At 40.0% G+C, this 25,556-nt stretch overlaps 2 protein-coding genes across 2 annotated transcripts; both read left to right on the top strand.

Annotated features, from left to right (window-relative positions):
- The first annotated feature begins 5,505 nt into the window (after window positions 1–5,505).
- On the top strand, window positions 5,506–17,352 carry LOC149836321 (DEAD-box ATP-dependent RNA helicase 7-like). Its single transcript, XM_090009129.1, has 14 exons — window positions 5,506–6,136; window positions 6,584–6,718; window positions 9,655–9,795; window positions 9,930–10,041; window positions 11,843–11,913; window positions 12,650–12,804; window positions 12,895–13,006; window positions 13,202–13,303; window positions 13,417–13,477; window positions 13,563–13,734; window positions 13,816–13,912; window positions 16,313–16,407; window positions 16,508–16,641; window positions 16,772–17,352. The coding sequence occupies exons 1-14, from the start codon at window positions 5,609–5,611 to the stop codon at window positions 17,026–17,028; spliced, it is 2,172 nt and encodes a 723-aa protein (XP_089865255.1). The 5' UTR covers window positions 5,506–5,608; the 3' UTR covers window positions 17,029–17,352.
- A 1,556-nt stretch (window positions 17,353–18,908) lies between these two features.
- Window positions 18,909–22,757, top strand: LOC149836320 (uncharacterized). Its single transcript, XM_090009127.1, has 4 exons — window positions 18,909–20,599; window positions 20,719–20,857; window positions 20,961–21,108; window positions 21,194–22,757. The coding sequence occupies exons 1-4, from the start codon at window positions 19,618–19,620 to the stop codon at window positions 21,236–21,238; spliced, it is 1,314 nt and encodes a 437-aa protein (XP_089865253.1). The 5' UTR covers window positions 18,909–19,617; the 3' UTR covers window positions 21,239–22,757.
- The last annotated feature ends 2,799 nt before the right edge of the window (window positions 22,758–25,556 follow it).

Here is a 25,556-nt window from a genome sequence, read left to right as displayed (position 1 = left end):
TTGGATTATGTGCTCATGTATTTTTTTTTATGACATGGAACCCTCGCCGAAGTGAGAGAAAACCCTGTGTAGGGCCCCATGACCGCCCTGCCTTACATGACCCACCTCCTCACCCTCTCCGAAGTGAGAGAAAACCCTTGTGAGGCCTCACAACCACCCTGCCTTACGTGGCCCACTTCTGAAAGCAACAGACACACCCATGTGCCATTGGGGTTTGATCCGGCGTCTTCAACTCAATTCCTGAACAACCACCCCAGTGGTGATCTATGTGCTCGTGTATATATTTTTTAAGGCTTATGTGGGGCCAGAGCGTATAAGTTATATGGGTCCTGGCCCCCCTTCTAAAGAAAAAAAATAGAAACAAAAAAGATGATGCTTTGAGAAGGAAAGGGGTAGGCGTCCATTGAGTTGCCTGTCTCATTTACTTTCTTCATTTCTTAAAACTAGTTTTCTAAAAAATTAAGTTGCCTCTCATTACCTTTTTGTTATACCTTTTTCATTGTTGCCTTGTCCATTACCATGTTGTATTTGAGTTTGAGAAGAGGGTACGCATGAACAGCTAAGACTCATCTTGATTTCTATTAAAGCTTGAAAGCTGCTGTGCAGTGGTGTCACTGATAGCATATTTTTTAGGTTTGTTAAAAAAATTCATGAAAAGTTTCTTCTCAGTGCTGTATTTTAACCAAAACAAGGAATGCCATGGTCTAAAACTGGCTGTACAATCCCTTGATCTCGTCTATCTTGTAACAAAGAAGCAACTTCCTCAACAGACATACATCTTCCTCAATTGACTTAAGTGATTTCTTGTTAGTCATTTGGATCTTCATACCGCATCTTGCATTCATGGGCCATTGTTGGTTTTAGGCATCCAAGACGAAAGAAATACTCATCAAAGCAGTTAGCTACTATAATGCATATGATAGAATTGGAGTTTTGTTGTGCTAAGCACACATTCTATGATTTAGCCTTCCCACCACCTTGCATCTATGGCCTTCATGCCCATTCATATAAGGATAGGATTGCTTATTAAGAAACAGAGGCTTGTACCTTATGCCCATCGCTTTTGCGCACAAGTCATTGGAGCATATATCTGGCCACCCGTAATGGGTTTTGACATCCACACAGTTAGTGACTTGCTCCTTGAATTTCCAATGTAGATGCTGAGAGATCCCACGCCCACGGCTGCCAGTGTGAGAAATTTTGGACACCAAAAATGCAACCAAAGCATAGTCCTCAACTGCCTGTGCTTCATGTGCCCAAGCAGATGAGTTTGGAAGGCCAAACTCTAGTTTCAATTTGTCATGATGTCCAACTGTCAGTAAGGTTACTAATCCAATTCAAATTTACATATTTGATCTCAAAACTATACAATAGGATAATGTTAAATTTAAGCTGTGTTTGGGAGAAGGGTGTCGGAGGAGGTACAATGACATCGGATACGGTTATCTGACGTGGAGCACTTCAAGGAAAGTTGAAAGCTGTTTGGGAGAAGGAAATGGAGGGAGGCATAACTCTTGGCTAAGGATCCGGCAACCCCAAATCCCATAAAACCTCAATTTCAATTTCCTCGGTGGAGAGGAGGTATTTACAACTCCCTCAATAGGATGGATTCCAGCGATTTGTATTCTGGCTGGTGTCTGATATGTCTTGGTTTAGTTTGTGCACAACCTAACTTAAAATAATAATAATAATAAAGCTTTAACGTTTCGTGCTTTGCTTTTTTAATGTCAATATTAATGTAGTACACAAGTCACAAATGAATACAGATCCGTGTAGCCTTACATAGCCAAATGTGATTGTGAAAAAGGTATTACAAGTAAAATATATAAAGAGTTTTCAGTTATTACCATTGAACATCATGCCCTTGTTATTACTGAAGATATTATATATTATCATGATATTTTGAAGTTACATTTCCTGCAATATAAGCAGAATTCTTTTCTATTCATTTTTTGTCAACATTTTGAAGAGTTTTATCTCGTCTAAATAAAGTTGGCCATACTAGGTAGTCATTTGTAGATTTTTATTATATTCTTATTTTTTTGATTGATTATTTTAGCATGTTTGAGATTGATATTTTAACTCGCACCTATGCATTTGCTACTAAATTTTTTGGCAAATTTTTTTTTATTGAAAGTGAATGCATCAATATAACCTAGTAGAGTTGCACCGGGACTAAAATTTTTTATGTATTAAATCTGATTGGGCTCTGGTCCACATCTTTTGTCAATGAAATTCCACATTACACTAAATTGTCTTCCAAACACGATAAGGAATCAGGAAGAGTTTGAAAGTCTGAATCCTTGAGAGAGTTGTGCTTTCAAACAACAGAGGGAATCTACAACTCTTTTGAAATTCAATTTTTGTATTTCTTCCGAAACAGAGCCTTAGGTTATTTGTGTTTACAGTGTTCGATGAAAATCATAACCCACATCCGACTCGCATGTTACTCAAGTTGAGTTAAAGTTGACCCAAATAACATTTCAATCAACATTTTTATGGACATACCTAGGGGTGGCAATCGTCCGGTCGGCGGGTCAGCATACCTCAACACAAACATGACCCGTTTATTAAACGGGTTGGATGTGACAAACACGAACACGACCCATTTATTAAACGGGTAACCCGACCCAACACGGTTAACCCGTTTAATAAACGGGTCGGGTCGACACGACCTGATTACATGGGTTGTAGGTTGCGGGTTGACCCATTTATTAAACGGGTTGCGGGTTGAGTCACCAGTAACTGACATCCTCTCTCTCAACTGTTTCTTTTAAAAGAAGGTTATGGCATCGGGTGACCTCAATAAATATTAAAAAAAACAAAAAAAAAAAACACACACACAATGGGTCACTAAACCAGGCGACCCCTATTCTTAAAAAAAATAAGAAAAAAAAGGAAGAGGCAGCAAAAGAACACAGACCCCGAATGGGGGCATGCATCTGACACCATAAGGCAACACACAAAAAAAAAGGAAAAAAATAACAGAAAAAAAGTTTTTTTCTTTCTCGGATTAACAAATTTTTTTCTTAGGGGGTGGCCTATAACCGACCACCTCCCTTCTGGATTTTTTTTTTGCGAAAGATCTCTGGCATTCGACAACTCTGAAAATAACAAAACAAAAAAAGGGGGGGGGGGGGGAATTACCTATATTTTTTCTGTCGCCATTATTTCTGCATTTTCGGTGACCCAATCGGCAAGCCGCATGGGCTGGTTGCTCAAAAACCCTCATTGCCCAAAGATCTGAGGTCCTTTTCTTCTTCCGATCTTCCACCATTGCAAAAATGAGTGAGGTCACTCCAGCGACCTCTAGCAGCTCTGACACCCCTTCGGTAACAGGGCAACATGCCACCATCGTTGACTTTCCTTTTTCGACGAACAAACTGACACCAATCGGCGGTTTCTCACCGATTGAAAAAAAAAACACAAAAGAAGATTCATCGAGAAGCTTCTGATTTTTTTTTTCCAGAAAAGCATGCTCCTTTTGTGGGCTTTTAGCCTCTTGTGCAAATATGATAGTGCCCCCTCATCTTTTTCAAAATTTCTGATCATATCCCTATCAGGGTTATAATTATAAACATATATATATATATTATATATATATAGATAATATAAACGGGTTGCAGGTTGACGGGTTCATGTAAACAGGTTGACTTACCCACCTAACCATTTATTAAACGGGTCAGCCGGGTTGGCATACCCCTAACATGAACCCAACCCGTTTAATAAACGGGTTAGGCGGGTCAACCCGTTTACGACATGAACCCATTTAAGCCAAACCCAAACCCAAACCCGGCTAAGAGGCCAGTTGGCAGGTTGGGTCAGATTTTGCCACCCCTAGACATACCCAGATACTTGTGTTCGGGCTGAGTTGGATATTAAAAACAAACATGAACAATTAGACATTTACTTACACATGGCCATGTCTAGGTCGGCTTTAAGATAGCAAGAACTGGACTAAGTTGATGGGACGTCACAAGTTTGAAACCCATGGGTGGCTTCCCTTGCGGCAAAGGTCGAAGCTGGGTGTACTACCCAGTGGACTGGGGAACCTTAAGGATTTTACCAACCAGAGGCCAGCCATAGTGCGGTCGGTGATGGTTTTTAAAAAAAAAACTGAACTAAGAAGCGATGCGTGCAACAAAAGCGGGAAGCGAGTGTTGAAAAGTAGCATGAAGGGTGCACATAAAAGCTAGTGTTGAAAAGTAGCATGAAGTGTGAAGAGGGAATACGATTTGGAAGCTATTGCTAAATGCTAAAACATGTAAGTGAGAGGGATGTAAGTCGGAAGTGAGGGGATAACAAGCAAGAAACTGAACATGATATATATTACTATGAAAAGATAAATAATGAAGGGGAAGAGAAGACGAAGCGGTGAGAGGGTGAGCGAACCTTGAAGCCAATGAAAAGCACACTTCTTGTAATATGAAAAGCGAGTTTCCTCATGCTTCCCCCTCTTCAAGTGCGGCACTTCCTGTTTCATAAGGTGCTCTTAGGAGGTAGTGTGGCACTTCTTATTTTTGGATTACTAGGAAAATATCCATTTTTAAGACATTCCACAAGTGCATTTTTCTCAAAGCTCTGGACTCTGGTTTTGGTAAATAAAGTTTCTAAACACACCTGTCTCGATTAGGAGTGTCAATGGGTCAGGTTGAAACTGGACCTGATCCGTACCAAACTCTATGGGATCAGAGTTTGGTGATAAATAAGAAGGTTCAAATGAAATTTGGGTCAGAACCGAAGAGTCCTAATAGTATACAGAGGTGGGTATTGTATGTGGAATTTCACACCAGACCAACTGACCAAGTGCAACCTGACTTCCGATTAAGAGCCGTGACTTTTTAATGTAAAATAGATAAAAACATATTAATTTATAGGGTATGGACTGGGTCTGGTTCATGTAATCTTTATAGAACTCTGGTATAGTTTTCCTTATATTTGATTGATCAGACCCAGATCCGGACTTGGTACCTGCACCTCAAAGTTATATCTGAGTTTGGACCGGGACAAGGGCGGGGGACAAGGTCTCCACCTCCCTCCCGTCTCAAAATCCTGCCCTTCATTTCAGCACGGGTTTTGATTTTAACCTTAGTCCCCGCCCGGACTCCATCCCTATTTAATATCTTCAATCATAAGTCCAAACAGGATGAGGTAGAGTGAAGTCCATTTTTCTTCAGTCTACTACCATCTCTAAATAAAAATTGGGGATGGGGGCAAGGCGGAGATCCAAGACGGAGTTGGGCAGGGAAAAGCTTAAGTCCATCCTTAACCACCATCCCCGTCTCCATCACCGTTTCGTTTCCTCCATCCCCCGTCCAAACGGGCGAGGCGGGGTGGAGCCCCGTTTTTCCTTGTCCATTTCCATCCCTAGACGCTCCAACCCGACCTTACAGGATCCGGTCCATCTATATATCGGATCATGCCCGACCCGTTGACAACGTGCCAGGAAGAGAGGAAAACCCGACGCGTATAAAAGCTAAAACCCTAGCGTTCGGAATCTCGCTCCCTCTCCTTCTGCCTGCTTAACTTCTTCATCCCTCTGTGTCGGCAGAGGAGGGGCTGAGCCATAAACCCTAAGACATCCCACTCCTCCCTTCCCTATTTCTCCATGCCTTCCCTGAAGATCTCAGAACAATCCCTCTCTCCGGAGGTGAAAGAGGAGAAGAAGCAGAAGGAGAAGAAGATGGAACTCCTTCCCGAAACCGTATCTCCGTCCGATTCCACAAAGAAGAAGAAGGAAAAGGCGGCATATTTCAATTCGGATGACGGAGACTCGGAAAAGAAGAAGAAGAAGAAAGCCAAGGAGAGTAAGAAGAGGAAGGCTGCTGAGGAGGACGATGATGACGGCCAGACGAGTGCCGATTTGGGGGATGAGTCCGTGAGTAGGAAGTCGGAGCCGTCATCGAAGAAGCCAAAAATCAGAGAGAGGAGTTCCAGCGACGAGGAGGGCGAGGTGGTTGTGGATGGTGATGATGACTCGGAGAATCTGAACGCTGTGTCAAATTTCAGGATCTCGGCGGCTTTGAGGGAGAGGTTGAAGTCCAAGGGGATCGAGTCCCTTTTCCCGATCCAGGCGATGACCTTTGATATCATACTCGATGGATCGGATCTGGTCGGCCGTGCGAAAACGGGTCAGGTAACAATTACATCATCCTCATTTCGTTTATAATGAATTTTGTTGTTCAAAAAGGTGATTCTCTCCTTGGTTTTGGTTGTTGTAATTTTGTAAGGGGTAAGGTGAGATGACATATTTACTGTCTCGGTGTTGTTGTAATAAGGTTTAATTACAATTATCTCGTCTTTCACATAATTTTCTTTCTTTTATACTCGAAATTTATATCTGGAAATTGGAGCTCCATTCATAAGAGATTGTCCGGTATCCACTTTAAGGATGAGTAATAACTCAATATGAAGTAAATAGCATTTTTCAGACGATTCTAATATTAGGAAAAGGAGAGAGAGGGTATATTCTTTCCTATAACTTTTTGATCATTAATGAAATACTCATAGAGCGAGTTCGATATGCTTATGATTCTCAATACGAGTATGCTGTGTCTAAATTTGCCATCCTATTACTTTTTAGGGAAAAACACTGGCTTTCGTTTTGCCTATCTTGGAGTCTCTAACCAATGGGCACAATAAGGCATTGAGGAAGATGGGTTATGGAAGATCGCCAAGTGTCTTGGTTCTTGCACCTACAAGGGAGTTGGCAAAACAGGTAATCTTCAAAATTATTACTTTTATATTCATTCTTTTGAGTTGACACTTAATCTTTCAAAGTTATTCTGTTTTTTCAAGTATTTTTGCTGTTCAAGAGTATTTGGTCGCGAGCATGCAATACCAGCTTATTTTTGCTTGCTGACAGGAAAGCATATTTGTGATTGTGTACACAAGTGAACATGTACTTATTGTTTTAGATACATGCACATACATAGTTGAAAGTATTTTTATTTATCTATTAAGTGTCAAATCCAGTAATCCACCTGTTCTGATGTTTGATGTGTGAATGGGTTCTTATGTAACATTCTCATTATACTTAATTGATGCAACTATCAGTCAGTCGTGGGGCTCCACCCGGGGGGTTCCTTGCTTGGGTGAGGGTTCCTCGTCATAACAACAACAACAACAACAACTACGCCTTCATCCCAAAACAATTGGGGTCAGCGATATGAACCAAAAAAGAAATTCATTTTGGGTGTTCCACATGAATCCTTTTCCTCCAATCATTTCTATCCAATGCCATGTCCTCGGTGAGGTTCAAAGCATTCATATCCTTTCCTATCATCTCCATCCAATTCTTCCTAGGCCTACCCCGACCTCTTTTAACTAATATATTTTCCCATTTCTCCAACCTTCTAACTGGAGCATCATTAGGCCTTCGCCGAATATGTCCAAACCACCGTAAACGATTCTCTCGCATCTTATTTTCAATGGGTGCAACACCTACCTTCTTACGTATCTCCTCGTTCCGAATCTTATCTTTTATTGTATTTCCACACATCCATCTAAGCATCCACATCTCAGCTACACTCATTTTTTGAATATGATGTCTCTTGGCAGCCCAACATTCCGTACCATATAGTAAAGCAGGTTTAATAGTCGTCCTATAAAACTTTCCCTTCAACCGCAATGGCATTCTACGATTGCACAACACTCCAGTTGCACTTTTCCATTTCATCCACCCAACCTTTATCCTATAATTTACATCTCCATCAATTTCTCCATACTTTTGAATGATGGATCCCAAATATTTGAAATAATCATTCACCGGTATTTCTTGCTCACCAAGCTTCACTACACTCTCATCACTACTTCGTTGCTTACTAAACCGACATTCCATATATTCAGTCTTATTCTTACTCAACTTAAAACCTCTAGCTTCCAATGTCTGTCTCCATAATTCTAACTTAGCATTAACCCCTTCTCTAGACGCATCAATCAAAACAATATCATCAGCAAACAACATACACCACAGTACATTTTCTTGAATTGATCTCGTAAGCTCATCCATCACTATCGCAAATAGGAAAGGGCTTAAAGCAGATCCTTGATGTAACCCAACCGTTATCGGAAAATTGGTTGTCACCCCTCCACAAGTGCGGACATTGGTTACTACTCCTTCATACATATCTTTAATTATACTAATGTACTTGAGAGAAACACCTTTCTTCATCATTGAATACAAAAAAACTATCGTTCAGTCAAAATAGTATTGGTCTCTCTCTCTCTCTCTCAATATGGTATGCACTAATCTTTCTTAAACCTACAATGTCAAAGTTGCCTGTCATATATGCTGATCCAGTTTACATAGTTTCTGAAAATGTTGAAAACTTGTGAATGGGTCAACCTCTTGCGTATGGAATTGAACCGGCTCACTATTATTTAGTCGTATTGCCTATGATGTTTGTATATTTATGTTGTAATATTTGGTATATTGTGAGGATACTTACCTAGCACCTTGATCCAAGTTGATCTCTATAGTTCAAGGTTGTAAGTATCGTATGGTTGCCCGTATTGGTTGGGCTCAAAGTAACACCATATCCTATCGTATCATAAACTTATCGTAAATTTCTAATAAAAAAATTCCAAAAAAATAAAAAAGTAAAAAAAATCATAAAAAATTAACAAAAATTCTAAAAAATCATATCATAATAATGAACTGCACAAAATACAATCATAAAATCACATATGAAGCATTTATGTCTCTATGAGCCACATAAGATATCATCAAATTGCATCCATATTTCACAAGAACAATGCAAAATATTAAATATCTTGCAATTAATAACATGTCACAAGATTCATACTTTAATACTATATAAACAAAAATATTATGATAATAGTTGCACTCGATTTTCAATCGGTTTTTACTCATTACTTGAGTGCCCCATTGCCATGCCACATTATATTATTCGATCTTTGTTGGAGGAGTGTTGAGTCTGATTTTTACCTTGATATAAATCTTGAAATTGGTAGGGGTTGTAGAGGGGCAGCACCCCCTGAGGCGGAATTTATTGGAGTAGCTTTGTAATTTTACTGATAATAAAGATTTGTTACCTTAATCCATTTTCTTCAATGAAAAAATAGTGAAAATGCATTTTTTTACCTTAACCCACCTCTTTGGGTAAAAAAACACACAGTGAAAATGCACTTCTAATGGCCTCTAGACAAATGAAGAAGTCAGCCCTCAAATGGTATTTAAAACCCAAAATGAAAAAAGTAACTTCCGGCCTTTTTAAAGTGCACCAAAGGTGTACAATACAGGGGATACATCCAATACGGGTACGATACACTCGTATCGCGAAACCCAAAAGTAACGATATTTATCGTACCGTATCATACGATACAGTACAATACAATACAATACAACACTGCTTTACTTGACTAGCATAACATGAAACAAACTTTCCTCATGTCTTCCTATGATCCTTTTTCTCCTATTTCCTGTGTTCACTATCTTTGAGGAAGATTTAACCATTATCACCTTGTGTGTGTACTATTCTTCCACTTGTGTGTGTCTATGTTTATCTATACGTACATGTACGTAAGTATATGTATATACATCTGTGCGTGTGTAAATGCATATGTTTTGAGTTTATTGATCTATAATAATATTTAGTGACTTTTATTTTGATGGGTTGTCAATTTCTTCAGGTCAATGCAGACTTTGAGTTTTATGGTGAGGCTATGAGATTAACTTCTTGCTGCTTATATGGAGGAGCTCCGTACCGTCCTCAAGAGATTGCACTCAAAAGAGGTGTTGACATAGTTGTTGGGACCCCTGGGCGCATCAAGGTACATAAATTACAGCTTTGTTTCTTGTTTTCGGTGTCTTGTTCAAATTTAGATTTTTTTAATCTAAGCTAATTTATGTGTATTTTCTGATTTGGATGTGTCGGTATACCAATCTTGACTATGCCTACATGTAGGATCATATTGAGAGAGAGAATATTGACTTGAGGTCACTAAAATTTCGAGTTCTTGATGAGGCTGATGAGATGTTGAACATGGGATTTGTTGAGGATGTAGAAAACATTCTTGGTAAGCAGCTAGTACTATTTTCAGTTAGTTCACAAGAGTGGTTATTTGCAACATATAAGCATTAAATACTGGTGTTGGTATAATGGTTATATTGTTTTTTCAATTAAGGTGAGTGCATTTTTTTATGTCCAATAATTCCTCTTGATACCATTCTTCTGAGAAGATTAAAAACATTCTTGAGGCATCCCAACTTATGAGATGCGTTAGAAGGTGTATATGTGATCAAATTCTTAACCTATGAACAGTTCACTTCTTAAGCAACATGGTTGTCTTGCGCTGTTTATGGTCATGCGATAGAAAAATTCAATTTTTCTTTAATGATTGTATGAAAATAATGATCTCTGATTTTGCAGATGAGCTTTTCCTTAGCAATAAAGAGTTTGATTTTGGATTTGCAGAAGTGCACCATAAGCTTTTTAATCCCACCTTTGAGGCATGTTTGGTTGAGCCTCATGAGATTTGGATTTTCATTCAAATGAGAATCCAAATCTCATTTGACAACTGAACCAAACAAAAGAAAATATTGAGGTGAGAAACTGAAACAAATATGATTCGGTTTCTCTCCAACCCATCTCAAATCTCATGGGTTAGTATGTGATTTCAAATTGTATGATTCGAAATCACATTGCTGCCTTTGCAGGTCTGTGAGTCACGGGTTTTGTGAAGGCTGCAACTGATGCCCGTAGGGGGTTTAAGTCCCCTTCTTCCTCTCGTATATGAGGGACAACTGTGGCTGGCAATGGTTCTCCACCGACACCAGCTCACTGGAAGGATGAAGAGCGTCGGAAAACCGCTGCACGAAGGAGCTAGCAATCGCCGGAAAATGTCCACCGGTTATGAGTTTTTTCTTTTTTTAAACCCTCCTTGGGATGCAGAAACTCTGCAACCGCAAGGAAAGGTGGAGTTCACCAGAAATTGGATTCCGGAGCGCCCTACTGCCCTCCTTGTTAGCCAAAGAGGGTGTTGCTGCATTTTTTTTTTCATTTTGAGTTAAGCGATAGGCCTGCAACGACAGTGAATGGGTTTAGGCAAGGTGGAGCTTGCCAGAAATGGGATTCCGGAGAGCTCCCTTGCCTCCACCCTTCGTGGAACTCCATCGGCTATTCCAACATGGCTCCTGCAGGAGACCTCCACCACCCCTCCGTGACTGAAACAGAGTCTCCTGCATCCGAGCCCCTGTTTCCATTTTTTGTTTAGCTTATTCTTTTTTTCTTTATTATGCTGCAAGCAGCGTGGGACAAAGCTCACTGAAGTACTGCCTCCTGTGAGCTCCACCGCCCCCTTCGTTACTGAAACAGGGGCTCTTGTAGGCGAGTTCCTGTTTCCATTTTTTGTTTTTGTTTTTTAATGCTGCAGGAAGTGTGGGGTGGAGCTCGCCGGAGGCCTCCGGCGATCTCCACTGCCCCTCCATCACCGAAACAGGGGCTCCTGCAGGCAAGCTCCTGTTTGCAGTTTTTGTTTTTTTATTTTTATGTTGCAGGCAGCGTGGGGCGGAACGTGCCGGAATACCCCCTCCGGTGAGCTCCACCTACCGCCTGAATGGGGCTAGAAGAGGGTCCATTGCATTCATGAATATGATCCATGATCCAATGTAGTATATAGCGAGAAAATGAATCCCATAGCCAACCAAAAAAAAAACAAGTAAATCTCATGCAAATGATATTCCTTTCCTCACACTAAACAAACATTATATTTGAAATCACATGATTTCAAATCTCATGAGATTCCAAGTCTCATGTGATTTTTTATAACACAACCAAACATACCCTTGATCTTTTCCCATTGTGTTTTCTGCTTACAGGAAAAGTTGAAGATTTGAGCAAAGTACAAACCCTTCTTTTTAGCGCAACAATGCCTGATTGGGTGAAGAAGGTATGATTTACAATGGGGGATGATGTGGTATTAGTCTGCATAGTCAAGGGTGAGGATTCCTTGAATATTGAATAGAAGTTTCTTGGAACTATCAATCTCTTGTTTTTTTTCCTTTGGTCAGGCAATTTTCTAAAGGGGAGGAGTTGGCCTAGCGTAGAGGGAATGCATGCAATATAGTTATGCTTGTTCTGTTGAAGTAGTACTATTTGTATTTGAAACTAGTTGGTCTTTTACCATGGAAAGCTAGATCAGGTATATTTTGTAATACTCTGCATAGATAGCATCTTTACAATGGGGATCTTCCTTAGAAAGTTAACTTATGTGGATGCATACACACATATATGTGCTGGGAAAGTGGTTCTTGCACTTCTCTTGGAAAGTCAAGTTATACACATGCATGTGTATATTGCATACTGGTATGATAGTGGCACATATTCGCTCCCTCCTGCACATTTGGATGCATCATAAATTACAAGCTTTTGTAGTGTTGTTTCTTTCTTGCAATCTCTCTTCTTTTGGGTGTAATGGATGTGTTATTTAAGTCCCATTTGAATGTATTTACTGGTTTGTAGCCTTGGTTACAGTCACTGGATAGTGTTCAGTTTTCTGGTAGTCACCATGTTCTTTTGTTGTAGCTTCTGAATGCGACTGAAAGACTTTAAAGTGTGCTACATGGACCCTTATTCTAATTGATTTTCCTTATGTTGCCAACTAATGCTAATTTTATGTATGACAGATAGCTTCTAAATTTCTAAAACCAAAGAAACATACAGCAGATCTTGTTGGTGACGATAAAATGAAGGCCAATGCAAATGTTCGGCACATAGTCCTTCCCTGTTTTCATTCTGCTCGATCACAACTTATTCCAGATATTATTCGTTGTTATAGCAGGTAGGGCTTGATTGGTAGTTGCTGCCAAGTTGCAATTTTGTGTTTTGGTAAGTATCATCTGTTTTATGTTTGGGGTTGGTTCTGATGCAGTGGAGGGCGCACTATTGTTTTCACTGAGACAAAGAACGCTGCATCAGAACTTGCTGGGTTCTTACCTGGGGCAAGGGCTCTGCATGGTGACATACAACAGTCACAACGTGAAGTGAGTTTTCTTTGTATGACAGTTAACATTCTCTGTTTCCTATAAGAGCTAAAAGGATTCATTTTTACCATATGATAAGTTCTCCAATTTCAACTTTATTGATTGATATATTGTCTTCGAATGGAAAGAAACATTCCAATCATGGATGTTTTATGGGTTTAATTTATTTTGCTTCCGGTGCCTGGTGTGTTTCAGGTCACATTGGCTGGATTCCGTTCTGGAAAATTCCTGGTCTTGGTTGCAACAGATGTGGCAGCAAGAGGGCTGGACATCAATGACGTGCAGCTAATCATTCAGGTATTTTAATGGCATTTTTTAGTAATGCGATTGTGGGGAAATGCGATGAAATTCCGTCTGCTATTTTTTTCTTTTATTCCCCCTTTGTTATCCTTAAAACCTGTGTTTTACAGTGTGAACCTCCACGTGATGTTGAAACATATATCCATCGTTCTGGACGAACTGGGAGAGCTGGTATAGTTAGCTGACCTCCTTTCTTGGAGAATATCTTTATTGTCTTATTTACATTTATTTGCAACTGGCGTGTAATATATTTTAGGTAATACTGGAGTTGCTGTGATGCTTTATGACCGGAAGAAATCATACATGGTCTCTCAAATAGAAAGATTGTCCGGTGTAAAATTTGAGCGCATTTCTGCTCCGCAGCCAGCTGATATTGCTAAAGCTTCTGGATCAGCGGCTGCTGAAACAATCTCCAATATCTCTGTTAGGTATGTCTCTTTCTATTGCTCTTCATTATCAGATATCTTTTTGTCATGTCCTCTTGAGGTCTCTTCCTGTGATCATTGCAGTGTGGTTCCAGTGTTCAGATCAACTGCGGAAGAGCTTTTGAACAGTAGTGGTCTCTCTGCAGTGGAAATTGTTGCCAAAGCTCTAGCAAAGATAGCTGTAAGTCCCTTGCTTATATTATAATACATCAACAGAAATGGCATTCATTTACATGTTCAGAAACGGTGGAAGAGGTTTGATAAAGCCAAACAACAGCCGATAAAACTGGACATATATATATATATATATATATATATATATATATATATATATATAGAGAGAGAGAGAGAGAGAGAGAGAGAGAGAGAGAGAGAGAGAGAGAGAGAGAGAGTAATGGGTCGGTGCTAAACCATGTCCTAAATGGGTTTTTGGGGCTTTTTTCATTTTATTTTTAAATTCTGACGTACAGATGTGATCTATGTACTTGATTTTATAGGGATCAGCTCTTGAAGCTTTTGATTCCAACACATGGGTGGGTTTTTATAAGCTTTGAAAATCAATGGTCCAAAATCTTTGTAAAATTTTGAGGCTCCAAACATTTTTTTCATCGAAAACACATGATCCAGGTGTGGATTCTTAGTAAATCGACCATGCCCAACACATTTGTTTGGCCGGAACCTTATAAAAGGCACCGGAGAAGCCATTTAGCACCAAATGGGTTTAGCACAGACCCATTACTCTCTCTCTCTCTCTCTCTCTATGTTTGTGTGTGTGTGTGTGTGTGTGTGTGTATATATATATATATATATATATATATATATATATATATATATATAGAGAGAGAGAGAGAGAGAGAGAGAGAGAGAGAGAGAGAGAGAGAGTCCAACACTTGGAAGGTCCAATATCTACAGCACATCCCGGACCATCCGATTGTGGGCAATTGCACGGTTCAGTTTTTTGTGGATATTTGCATCGTGCCCTTACTCATTGAGTTGAATCACTTGACACCACCCTCTGGGCCTCCCCGTGCCCCCTTTCTCACCGACCATCTCCCCCACTCCCTTCCATTGCCTACGCTGCTCCTGCCAGTCATCTTCCAACCGTTGGCGTATCACCCTCTGGCCGTCGATTGCCTGGCGACCAGCCAGCAGCTTACCACTGGCACATATATATATATATATATATATATATATATATATATATATAGAGAGAGAGAGAGAGAGAGAGAGAGAGAGAGAGAGAGAGAGAGAGAGAGAGAGAGCACTTGGATGGTTCAATATCTACAGCAAATCCTGGACCATCCGATTGTGGGCAATCGGACAGTCCAATTTTTTTGTAGATATTGCTCATCTTCCCCCTACGGCCCTACCCATTGAGTTGGATCACTCGACACCACCTTTCGGGCCTCCTTAGTTGTCAAAGGCGGCTCTTAGGCAGCCTAGGCACAACGCCACCGCCTGGGCGACCAGGTCTGGGTGGTGGGGCCCTATATTGCCGCCTAGGTCACTTAGGGTGCCGCCTAGGCTGTCACCCTCTGAAGACATGTCATTTGTTTTTAAAGTCTATGTTTTTTTTGAAGACATGTCATTTGTTTTCTTCTTCGAAGAGGAGAAGAAGAAGACAATATACATGTTTCTTATTATGTTTTTTATGTTTTTTTTTATTTTGGGTACTGCCTAGGCTTTTTTAGGGGCTCACCGCCTAGGCTCTGCCTAGCGCATATGACAACTAAGCGGGCTTCCCTGTGCCTCCTTTCCCACCTATCATCTCCCCCACTCCCTTCCGTTGAATAATTTGCTCCCACCAGTCATCTTCCCACCACTGGCATGTCACCCTCTGGCCGACGATTGTTTGGAGACTAGCCAGCTGCCGACCACCGGCATTGAGAGAGAGGACTGTCCAGCAGTTGGATGGTACAATATCTACAGCACATCGGACCGTCCAGTTTTTTGTAGATATTGCACATCGTCCCCCTACCCATTGAGTTGAATCACTCGACACCACCCCCCGTGCCTCCTCTTGCTCCGTCCCTCTTTTCCCACCGACCATCTCTCACACTCCCTTCCATTGCTTACACTGCTCCCGTAGGTCATCTTCCCACCGCCAGCTTATCACCCTCTGGCCGGTGATTGCCTGGTGACCAGCCAGCAGCCGACCACCAGTATATATATATATACACACATATATATATATATGTATATATATATATATATATATATATATATATATAGAGAGAGAGAGAGAGAGAGAGAGAGAGAGAGAGAGAGAGAGAGAGAGAGAGAGAGAGAGATCACTGGTTTCTGCCACCCATCTGTGTGCCTGAGTGCCGAAGGCTGTCTCAACTCCTACCACTTGCTGTCATATGGTCATGCGGTGAAGCCGGGGATGAGTCAACGTGTGTGAGAGAGAGACCCCCCCTCTCTCTCTCTATATGTGTGTGTGTGTGCCTATTTTTTCAGATTCTGAGCGTTTTGTAGTCTTTAGAATTTATGCATGTACAACTTTTCGACTTTTGAATTATTGCTTGAGGTGGTTTATATCTAATTTGCATGTTTTTGTGCCATCACACTTTTGAAACAGGGCTATACTGAAATAAAGAGCAGGTCACTGCTGACTTGCCAGGATAATTATGTGACCATGCTTCTTCAGGCTGGAAGAACCATGTATACGCACACGTATGTTTTCTAATCATGAGAACCTGCTCCCTTGGTGGGTCTGCTTAATGCTTGTGGTTTTCCATCAGCTCTGTATTCTAATGTATGACAATCGTAACAGGTATGCTTTTGGTATCTTGAGGAGATTCTTGCCTGAGGATATGATTGCTGGGTTCAGGGGCCTTTCTCTCACTGCAGATGGGAAGGGTGCAGTGTTTGATGTGCCAAAGGAAGACTTGGACCTGGTTCTAGCAGGTGCGTCGGTCTGGAATAGAATTCATCGTCTATGTGCTTAATTTTAAATCAAATTTTGATTTGAACTTTCATGACAGTCTTTCACTTCAGCATCGTATACTGGAGGGTAACACTGGGTCTTTTTATGCAGGTCAGGAGAATGCAGATATGGTGTTGCTGGAGGTGTTGAAAACTTTGCCACCACTTGAAGATGGTAAAAACAACAGCTTTAATAGAGGCCAAGGGAGAATGGGAGATGGATGGCGAGGAAGGGGTCGGGGAGGTGGTGCTAGTGGCGGTTTTTCCAATCATGGTGGTGGGTATTCTGGCAGGGGTGGTGGTGTCTTTTCACATAGATCACAGTGCAGCGGAGGTGGCGGTGGCTACGGCTCATACAGGGGTCGTTGATTTGTTTTTTTTTGGTATTTGACCAATAGATTAACGAATTGCATATGTTGGGTTATATGGAAGGGATCAAGCAAGGGGGAATAAATTCCCACGACGATATGTATAATATGCGATGAGTTATTTCTTTTCTTTTCGGTGCTATTTATTTGTTGGATCTAGTAATTCAGAGCGCAATGTGTGTTTTGCTGTTTTTTGTCAACCCTCTCGTGGAAGTAGCTACCACTGATGTGCCAAGTGGCTTCGTGGGTCTTCAAGAAGAACAAGCAATTTGTCTGCTATTGATGTAAATGCATCTTATTAAAGAGCCTAGATTTTGTGTTGAAATCTTTAACATTTTCTCATTGTTATGCCATCCATGCGAATGACAGGTTCGCCATAGTTTCTGGAAGCTAGAAGCGTGTTCTAAGTGGGAAATCAGATGCGTTTTTTGGTGCTTTTGAAACTTTCTGACAGGTTTCAAGATTATATTTAGGCTTACTAAGACAAATGAAAATAAGGCAGATAAAATCCTATGTGTTTTACTGCGAGTAAATTAGTTTTTGATTTAATGGTTTTCAGGCCATCCTACTCCATTGAGTTGAATCATAATTTGTTTTTTACAATATCTTGATTGGACCATTATGAGCAAAGCAAGGTATCAAGTGAATAATCTAACTTGTACCATACAGCTATAATAGACTTCTCAATATCGGTTGTTCGGGCAACTCAACAAATAAGTGCGTGTTTGCCTTCTTTTAAAGGGTAATTATAAGCTACTGCCGACATTATGTGCAATCTAGTAAGAAGTAACACGTTTTCTTTTTTCTTTTTGGTGAATCTAACCTCACAAGTGTGATCTAAATGTCTTGTTTGGTTGTGTACATGTTTTCGGTGGTGCGGTTGCACCTTGAAAGCTGGTATTCGAAGTGTTTAAAAAATCATTGTTTCAAAATGAGTGTAATATCTCGAGCCAAAAAATATGCTTTATGTTGAAATGGCACAAGCCAAGATGCAGCTCCTAAAAAACAAATCCTGTTGAATGCATTTAAGGTTGGATTGACTTAACAAAGCTTTTGCTTATGATTTTTAGCTAGATAGTATGGTATAATAGACAGTAAGACATAAAACATTCTTTTTTAAAAGAGCAAAAATAGTGGCTTGAGGAGTAGGTGCGATCACCTCTCCAGAACGGCAGAACTTTCAAAAAATGTATTTGAAGAACATGCCAAATCTAATCGGCATTTGAACACCAAACACATGAGGGCTTTATATTTTGACGACAATGTTGCAAATCATAGTAACAAATATGGACGATATTTTGAAAGTATCATGAGCTTATTGCAATATTATTGTGTTATTAACATGCTGTTACATTTTTCTAGATGTTTTACACTTTAATGTTTTTATTTTATCTTTATATATTTTAAAAATTTAAATATACCATTATTTTTTTTTCTTAAAAATAAAACTGTTTAGAATATCGTAATATCCTTGCTTAGAAAATTCCAAAATCGATATTGGAAACAACGATACGAATGTGGCAAACGTTGTGCCTCCTGCAAAATATTTTTTTGCTTAACTATGCGAGCCGAGCTTAATCAGTAAGCCTTACTGAGCTTATCCAAGCTGGATTGCCTGTTCAAGCTTCTCTACTTCATGTACACGGAGCCTGAGCCCTTGCTCAAGCCTAGCTCATTTAATTTTTCGAACGTGTTTGATCTGGAGCTTAAACGGGTGGAGCAAGAGCTCGTTCCGCAGGCCTAGTACTTTTGCTCGTTTGTTTATGATAAAAAAGAGAAAAAAAGAAGGGGATGCACGGGTCTTGATGCGAACCTGACTTCGCTGCGGCTGGGCGAGTCGGTTTTCTGTGGCTTAATCTTTGCTCTCACAAGCCAGCCTTTGCTCTGTAGAGAAAACGATGCAACCCATCAACCCAGTTTTTGTAGTAGATTGGCTTAAAAGCTGCAGCCAGAGTACCAGCAATCGCCTTTCATCCTCACCACCACCACCACCACCATCTGCTACCGAAATCATCCAAGCATGGTCCCAGATCAGAAACTGCCTTCAAAAGAACAACTTCCAACCCGACCATCTTCTTCGGTTCTTCCAGACGCTAAGAAGCTCCCAATCCTCACTTCGTGTAGCCGACGCGCAGGCGAAGCTCCTCCTCTCAGTTCTTTCCTTACCTTTCTCACCAGAAGCAGCGCCAGATTTCTACTCTCTCATTCTCAGAGTCCTCTACATCTGGGTAAGAAAATCTGTGAACCCCAATGTTTCTCTTCTCGATTCCGCCGTCTCTGCTACCTGCGATCTTCTTTCGCGCTCCGGCGATAAGAGGAAGTTCGTCGGAGAAGGGATTCTGCTTCTGGGTGCGGTTTCTGCGGTACCCGTCTTGCCGGAGAGCTCCAGGAAGGTTTGCTTGGAGGTGGTTCAGAAGCTGTTGAGTGAAGGTGGGATTGGAGAAGTTCGGGGCACTGCAGAGGTTCTGGGTGGAATTGGGTACTCTCTCTTTTCTTGCCAAATGTATGATTTTGACAAAATGATGGATTGGTTGCTGAGTGTTTGGGGTAGTTCAAGGGTTTTTGTGTTTGTGTTCCTCATGGGCTCAAGATGTTTCATTTAATGGAGTGGTTGGTCTCTGGTTTTGTTTCTTCTGGTTTGTGGGAGAAGATGGAATTGCTATCGGCGCGTATGGTAGAGAGAGCTCGCGTAAGAGACGATGGGGTTGTGCCTTTTGGAGTCCAATTTGTTTTGGTTATGTCTGGTGGTGGAGTTTTGAGGGGGCTGAACAGGGGCAGCAGAGGGAAGGAGATTGCTACTCGATTGAGAAAACCTGCAGAAAGCGTAATTGATACAGTCATGAGCTGTTTCATTTCTGAAACAGGTGCTGGATGCAATCTAGGTAAGACCCATTTTGATCGTGGTAGCAATGGCAGTATCCTTCTTCGCTGCATTGCCTTGTGCTTGTGTCGTCCTGGTGCGGTCTCATTTCGCGCAAACGTGCTGACCTGCCTCTTGTTGGCATTGTTGCACGAAGTCTTGCCTTTGGGTCGTTTCTATGAGCAAATTATGATGAGCCCTTCTGAAAGTTCGATCGTGGTTGGGTCTGATGCAATTGGTGAACATTTGGAGAGCATTCTGTTCAAAGGAGCAGGAACAGTGACAAGGATCTTCTGCAACTTGTATGCTTTGGCAGATAAAGAGCAAAAGTCGGGGGTGGAGAATTGTATCTGGCACTACTGTGAGAATATATATTCCAAACACCGGCAATTCGTTTATACATTTGAAGGAAAGAGTGAATTGCTCAAAGGGTTGGAGAAGATTGGAGAAGCTGCACTCCTGATGATTGTCATTTTTGCGTCCACTGCAACGAAACATAACACTAGCACCCAATTTACTGGTGAAGTCCAGCTGCGCTTTTCATGGAAGATTCTCTCTGCTTTTTCATGGGTAGAGTATTTTCGCCATGTGAGGATTCCGGAGTATGCAGAAACAGTCAAACGCACAGTATTATGCGTCAAGGATGATTTATCTGCTTGTTCCTCTCTCGTTGAAACAGTGCCTTCATATACTGAAATTACGAACCAACAAGGTAGGTTTACACTGTCTATCAAGGCTACTTATGACAATTATAAGTGACTATAAGTATTATCTATTTAACCAGTGTTATCTTTCCTGTATTGTAACTCTTGTGGCTGTTTTATTTTGAAGGTGAGAATGTGAATTATATTTGTTTTAAAGATAAGGTACAGACAGCCCGTGTTCTATTCTATTTGAGGGTTCTTCCACCATGTGCAGAACAGATTCTCACACGTCTATTTCAGAAAATCCTTGCACCTCTGGTGTTCTTGTATCCTTACGTTGATTTTCTTTTATTAATTGGTATACCACATACTTTGAAGGAATTTTATGGCCAAGGATGTTCTATTATCGTGTTTCTTAATGCTAACCAGATACATGCAACATCCTGATGGGAAAGTGGCTAGAGCTTCTCATTCACTGTTTGTTGCTTTCATATCATCTGCAAAAGATTCCCTTGATGATGATAGAACCATGTTGAAGGAGCAACTCACCTTCGATTATATGCAGAGAGCATTAGAGGTAATTATTTTTGAGGCTTTTCTGTCTTTAAAATAGATAAGCACAACATTGACATATTCTGTCCACTGGAAATTGGCGTATCCAGGGGCTACACCTTTCGAAGGTATGGCATCTGTTGTTGTTGCCTTGATCCGCCATCTGCCTGCTGGAAGTCCAGCCATTTTTTATTGCATCCATAGCATTGTTGAAAAAACCAGGGATATGAGTCAGATTGATGGTCCATTGGAAAGTCAGCAAGAATGTTCAGAGCCTTGCAAGAAACTACTAGAGTTCCTCCCACGACTTATTTTTCTGGTAGATATACAGGTAATAACTGATTTTTGGCTATTTTACATTTGGATTTTTCTGCCTATGGATTTTTATGGTTCTTGTAATTCCGTCACCAACATGTTTACTTCCATTGTGGACAATGTATTTGTGCCTCCCTTTACTCTGTACCCAGCTTGAGTGTGATAGTATGTTTCTGCAACTCTCTTTGCTTGAGAATTTGAGAAGAGCATGATGTTCATTAAATCTCTGACATCAAGATGTAGTTTAAGTATCCCAAAGGGAAAATCTCTGACATGATGTAGCTTAAATATCCAAAGGATCGTCTCTCTTTATTGTAGAGAGTGTTGTGTACCTTGTTTTGTGTGTGCGGTAAATGCTTGTGTATGCCTGCACGGTGCACACATATGCACATATATATGTATATGCCTGCATAATCTGGTACGGCATAGCTTATCCTAGGGTGGTTTTTGTATTAGCTATTTGCTAGTTTCCCTTCTGGAGGAGTGGTTTTGGAATTGCTGGATGGGTTTGGTTCTCAATTTCATTATGCCTCAAAATGAGTGGCGGAGCCAGGATATTTGATTAGAATTGGCAGCAAAGATTGTGCCATATAATGACTAACCTAGACTCGTGTATATATCTGTTTTTGTCAATTGGCTTTTTTTTTCCTGTTGGCATGTGTGTATCTGTTTTGGTTAAAAATTAGTTTACTATCTTTTAAGATTTGATGACTACACGTTTGCTAGTTATGTTTCGTCACATCTTTAACGTGTTCTTTTCTGTATATTCATTAAAACACCCATAGTGATGTCAATTAGTGAATGTCCATCAATGGTATTTCTAAGTTTATATGTGGTGCCTAGTGCGACCAGCATATTGTTTTCTATAAGAAGACCATCTATTAATGGTATGCTAAACTAATCGCTCGTCAATATCAATTCTAACAGATGGCATTTTTCTGTGTATTACCTGAAAAGAAGCCTCACAAATAATCAAGTTTAATAAATAACTTGACAAAACATACATCCACCAAATATGCTAGAACAAAATAGCATATAAATGCTTCACGACAAAGATGTAAAAAGAGTGCTTAAAAACACGTTAATCTGAATATTATTGAGGGGTAAAACCCTCTACAAAAAGTGTATTACAATGGGTACAAATAACCTTTATTTATAGAGTGCTGGCTCACTTGAAAGAGCTGTTGGGCTGTTCCCAACCGCTCTAATTAGAGCCGTTGGGAGTAGCCCAACAACTCTTTGTCAACAATAAATATTTGACTCTTGATTGTACAGTGATAGCCATTATGACTGTTAGGGAAAAAGACAAAACAAAGAAAAAAAAAGAATAAAAAGAAATAAAAGAAAAATACAGAAAAATAAAGATTACAAAGATATACATATATATTTTAAATATATATTTATATACATATGCATATACATATACATATACATACTCTTATATTACAAAGAGTATGTATATATATATATATTCAAGTATATACATATGTATGTTATTTTCTAACAGTCTCCCTCAAACTTATGGTGAAATCATCGAAAGTTTGTTAAGTAAAAAGTTGAATCTTGGTGAGCACAATGCCTTGGTGAAGAAATCAGCAAGTTGATATTTTGATGTCACATAGGGAAGATCAATAGTCTTTTTTAAGTATTCTTCATGAACGAAATGGCAGTCCATCTCTATATGCTTAGTTCTTTCATGAAAAGTATGATTTTGAGCAATGTATATAGAGCTCTTGTTGTCACAACACAATCTTGTAGGATTCTGAAGATGAATTCTCATATCTGAAATTAGTTGCTTGAGCCACACGATTTCCTTGGTAGTAGTCGCCATTGCTTTATATTGAACTTCTGTAGATGGTAAAAACACCTTTTATTGTTTCTTGCACCTCCATGAAATCAAGGATTCACCTAGAAACACACAAAAACCAGTTGTTGATATCCTATTATTTGGACCCCCTCCCTAATCAGCATCAGAGTATGCAATAAGATCTAAGGAGGAAGAAGAAGATAAAAAAACTCCTTTATTTATTGTGCCTCTAATGTATTTGATAATTCTCATGACTACACTTATATGAGCTGAAGTTGGAGCGTGTTGAAATTGACTGGCTATATGTACAACATGAGCTATGTCTGGTCTTGTAATACTTAAATACATAAGATACCCCACGAGTTGTCTGAATGGAGTTGGATTGTCCAAAGGAACTCCATCATCGGATTGCATCTTCATTCCAACAGTCTCTGGAGTGTCAACAATTTTATCATCTGATAGTCCTGACCTGTCAATAATATCTGAAGCAAACTTTGTTTGTGACAATATGTATCCTCAGTTAGAATATGATACTTCTATACCAAGAAAGTATGTTAGGAACCCAAGATCTTTCATTTCAAAAGAATTTTTCAAAAACTGTTTTACTTTCTTGATTCCTTCTTTGTCACTACGTGTAATCAACATATAAGAGTAAAATTATAATACCTGCAGAAGAATTCTTGATAAATAACGTTGTATCAGTATAACATGGTTTAAAACTCCGCCTGTGTATAACTGTTTAGTTATACACTGCTGGTCCCAAGCCCGGACAAAGGAGGAGGGTTGCGGTAGGCCTGTGACAGCCAACATAAAAACTTAGTCATACCTTATGAAAATGAACCAATATGAGAATTTTGTTGGGGCGTTCCCTACTGAGCGACGCGCTGTACTCTCTAGGCCCGGAGGCAGTGATAAATGGGCAAGGGTTGCTAGGTCGTCGCCCAGAAGCGACGCGTCACACCGGCGCCCGGGTGTGGTGTCAAATAAGCAAGGGTTCCCTCACTTTGTTGGACGGGTGGGGGTAAAGAAGTTAGTCCAAGACCATAAAATTAGGTTAGACACTTGGAACATAGGGTCTTTAACTGGTAAGTTGGTAGAGTTAGTAGATGTTATGTGTAGGAGAAAGATTGATATTTTATGTCTACAAGAGACCAAATGGGTAGGTGAGAAAGCAAAAGTGATAGAACCTTGGGGATATAAGATTTGGTATACAGGAATAAATAAGAATAGGAATGGAGTCGGGATTGTTATGAGTCGTGAGTTTATAGATAATGTAGTTGAGGTCCGTAGGAAGGGTGATAGGATTTTGCTTATTAAATTAGTATTAGGTACAAATATTTTTAAAATTATTAGTGTTTATGCACCTCAAGTAGGTTTAGATGATTCCATTAAGCATCAATTTTGGGAAGATTTAGATGGAGTAGTACAAGGGATATCTTACGGAGAAAAGCTTTTCATCGGCGGTGACCTTAATGGACATGTAGGCATTAGTAGTGATGGATTTGAGAGTATCAATAGAGGCTATGGTATAGGAGAAAGAAATAAAAGTGGAGAAAGGATTTTAGATTTTGGTTTGTCCTATGATATGATCTTAGCAAACACTTGGTTTAGGAAGAGGGAGTCTCACCTAGTAACATTTAAAAGTGGGGTTAATACGAGTCAGATAGATTTTTTCCTACTTAGAAAGAGAGATAGGGGTTTTTGCATCGATTGTAAGGTTATACCGGGAGAAAGTGTAGCTACACAACATAGAGTCTTAATTTTAGATCTTAGAATTAGACAATGCCGCAAAAGGGATAGACATAGGATAGATCCTAGAATTAAGTGGTGGGCACTGAAAGGAGCTAAACAAGGAATGTTTGTAGAGCAGGTAGTTAAGGAAGCTGATTGGTGTCTCGAGGAGGATTCAGAATCAATGTGGAATAAGATAGCGGGTGGCATGAGAAAGGTGGCTAAGGAGGTATTGGGTGAGTCTAAAGGCAGTGCACCACTAGGTAAGGATACATCATGGTGGAACGAGGATGTCAAATTAGCTATTAAGGTTAAAAGAGAGTGTTATAGAAATCTAAGAGTCGTGATAATGAGAATTTGGAGAAGTATATGATAGCAAAGAAGGAAGCTAAAAAAGTAGTTTGAAACGCGAGGGCTAAGGTATATAAGGAGGTTTATGACAAGTTGGATACCAAAGAAGGCGAGAAGGATATTTATAGGCTTGCAAAGATGAGAGATAGGAAATCGAGGGATTTGGGTATGGTTAGATGTATCAAAGATGAAACGCAAAGGGTTTTAGTCAAAGATGAGGAGATTAAAGAGAGATGGAAAGATTATTTTGATAAGCTATTTAATGAAAG

The sequence above is a fragment of the Nuphar pumila genome, chromosome 6 (genome assembly GCF_984573655.1).
Source record: "Nuphar pumila chromosome 6, dmNupPumi1.hap1.1, whole genome shotgun sequence".
NCBI classification, from domain to species: Eukaryota; Viridiplantae; Streptophyta; class Magnoliopsida; order Nymphaeales; family Nymphaeaceae; genus Nuphar; species Nuphar pumila.
Note: the sequence above shows the minus strand (reverse complement) of the source record. Positions and strands in the feature narration are given on the sequence as shown.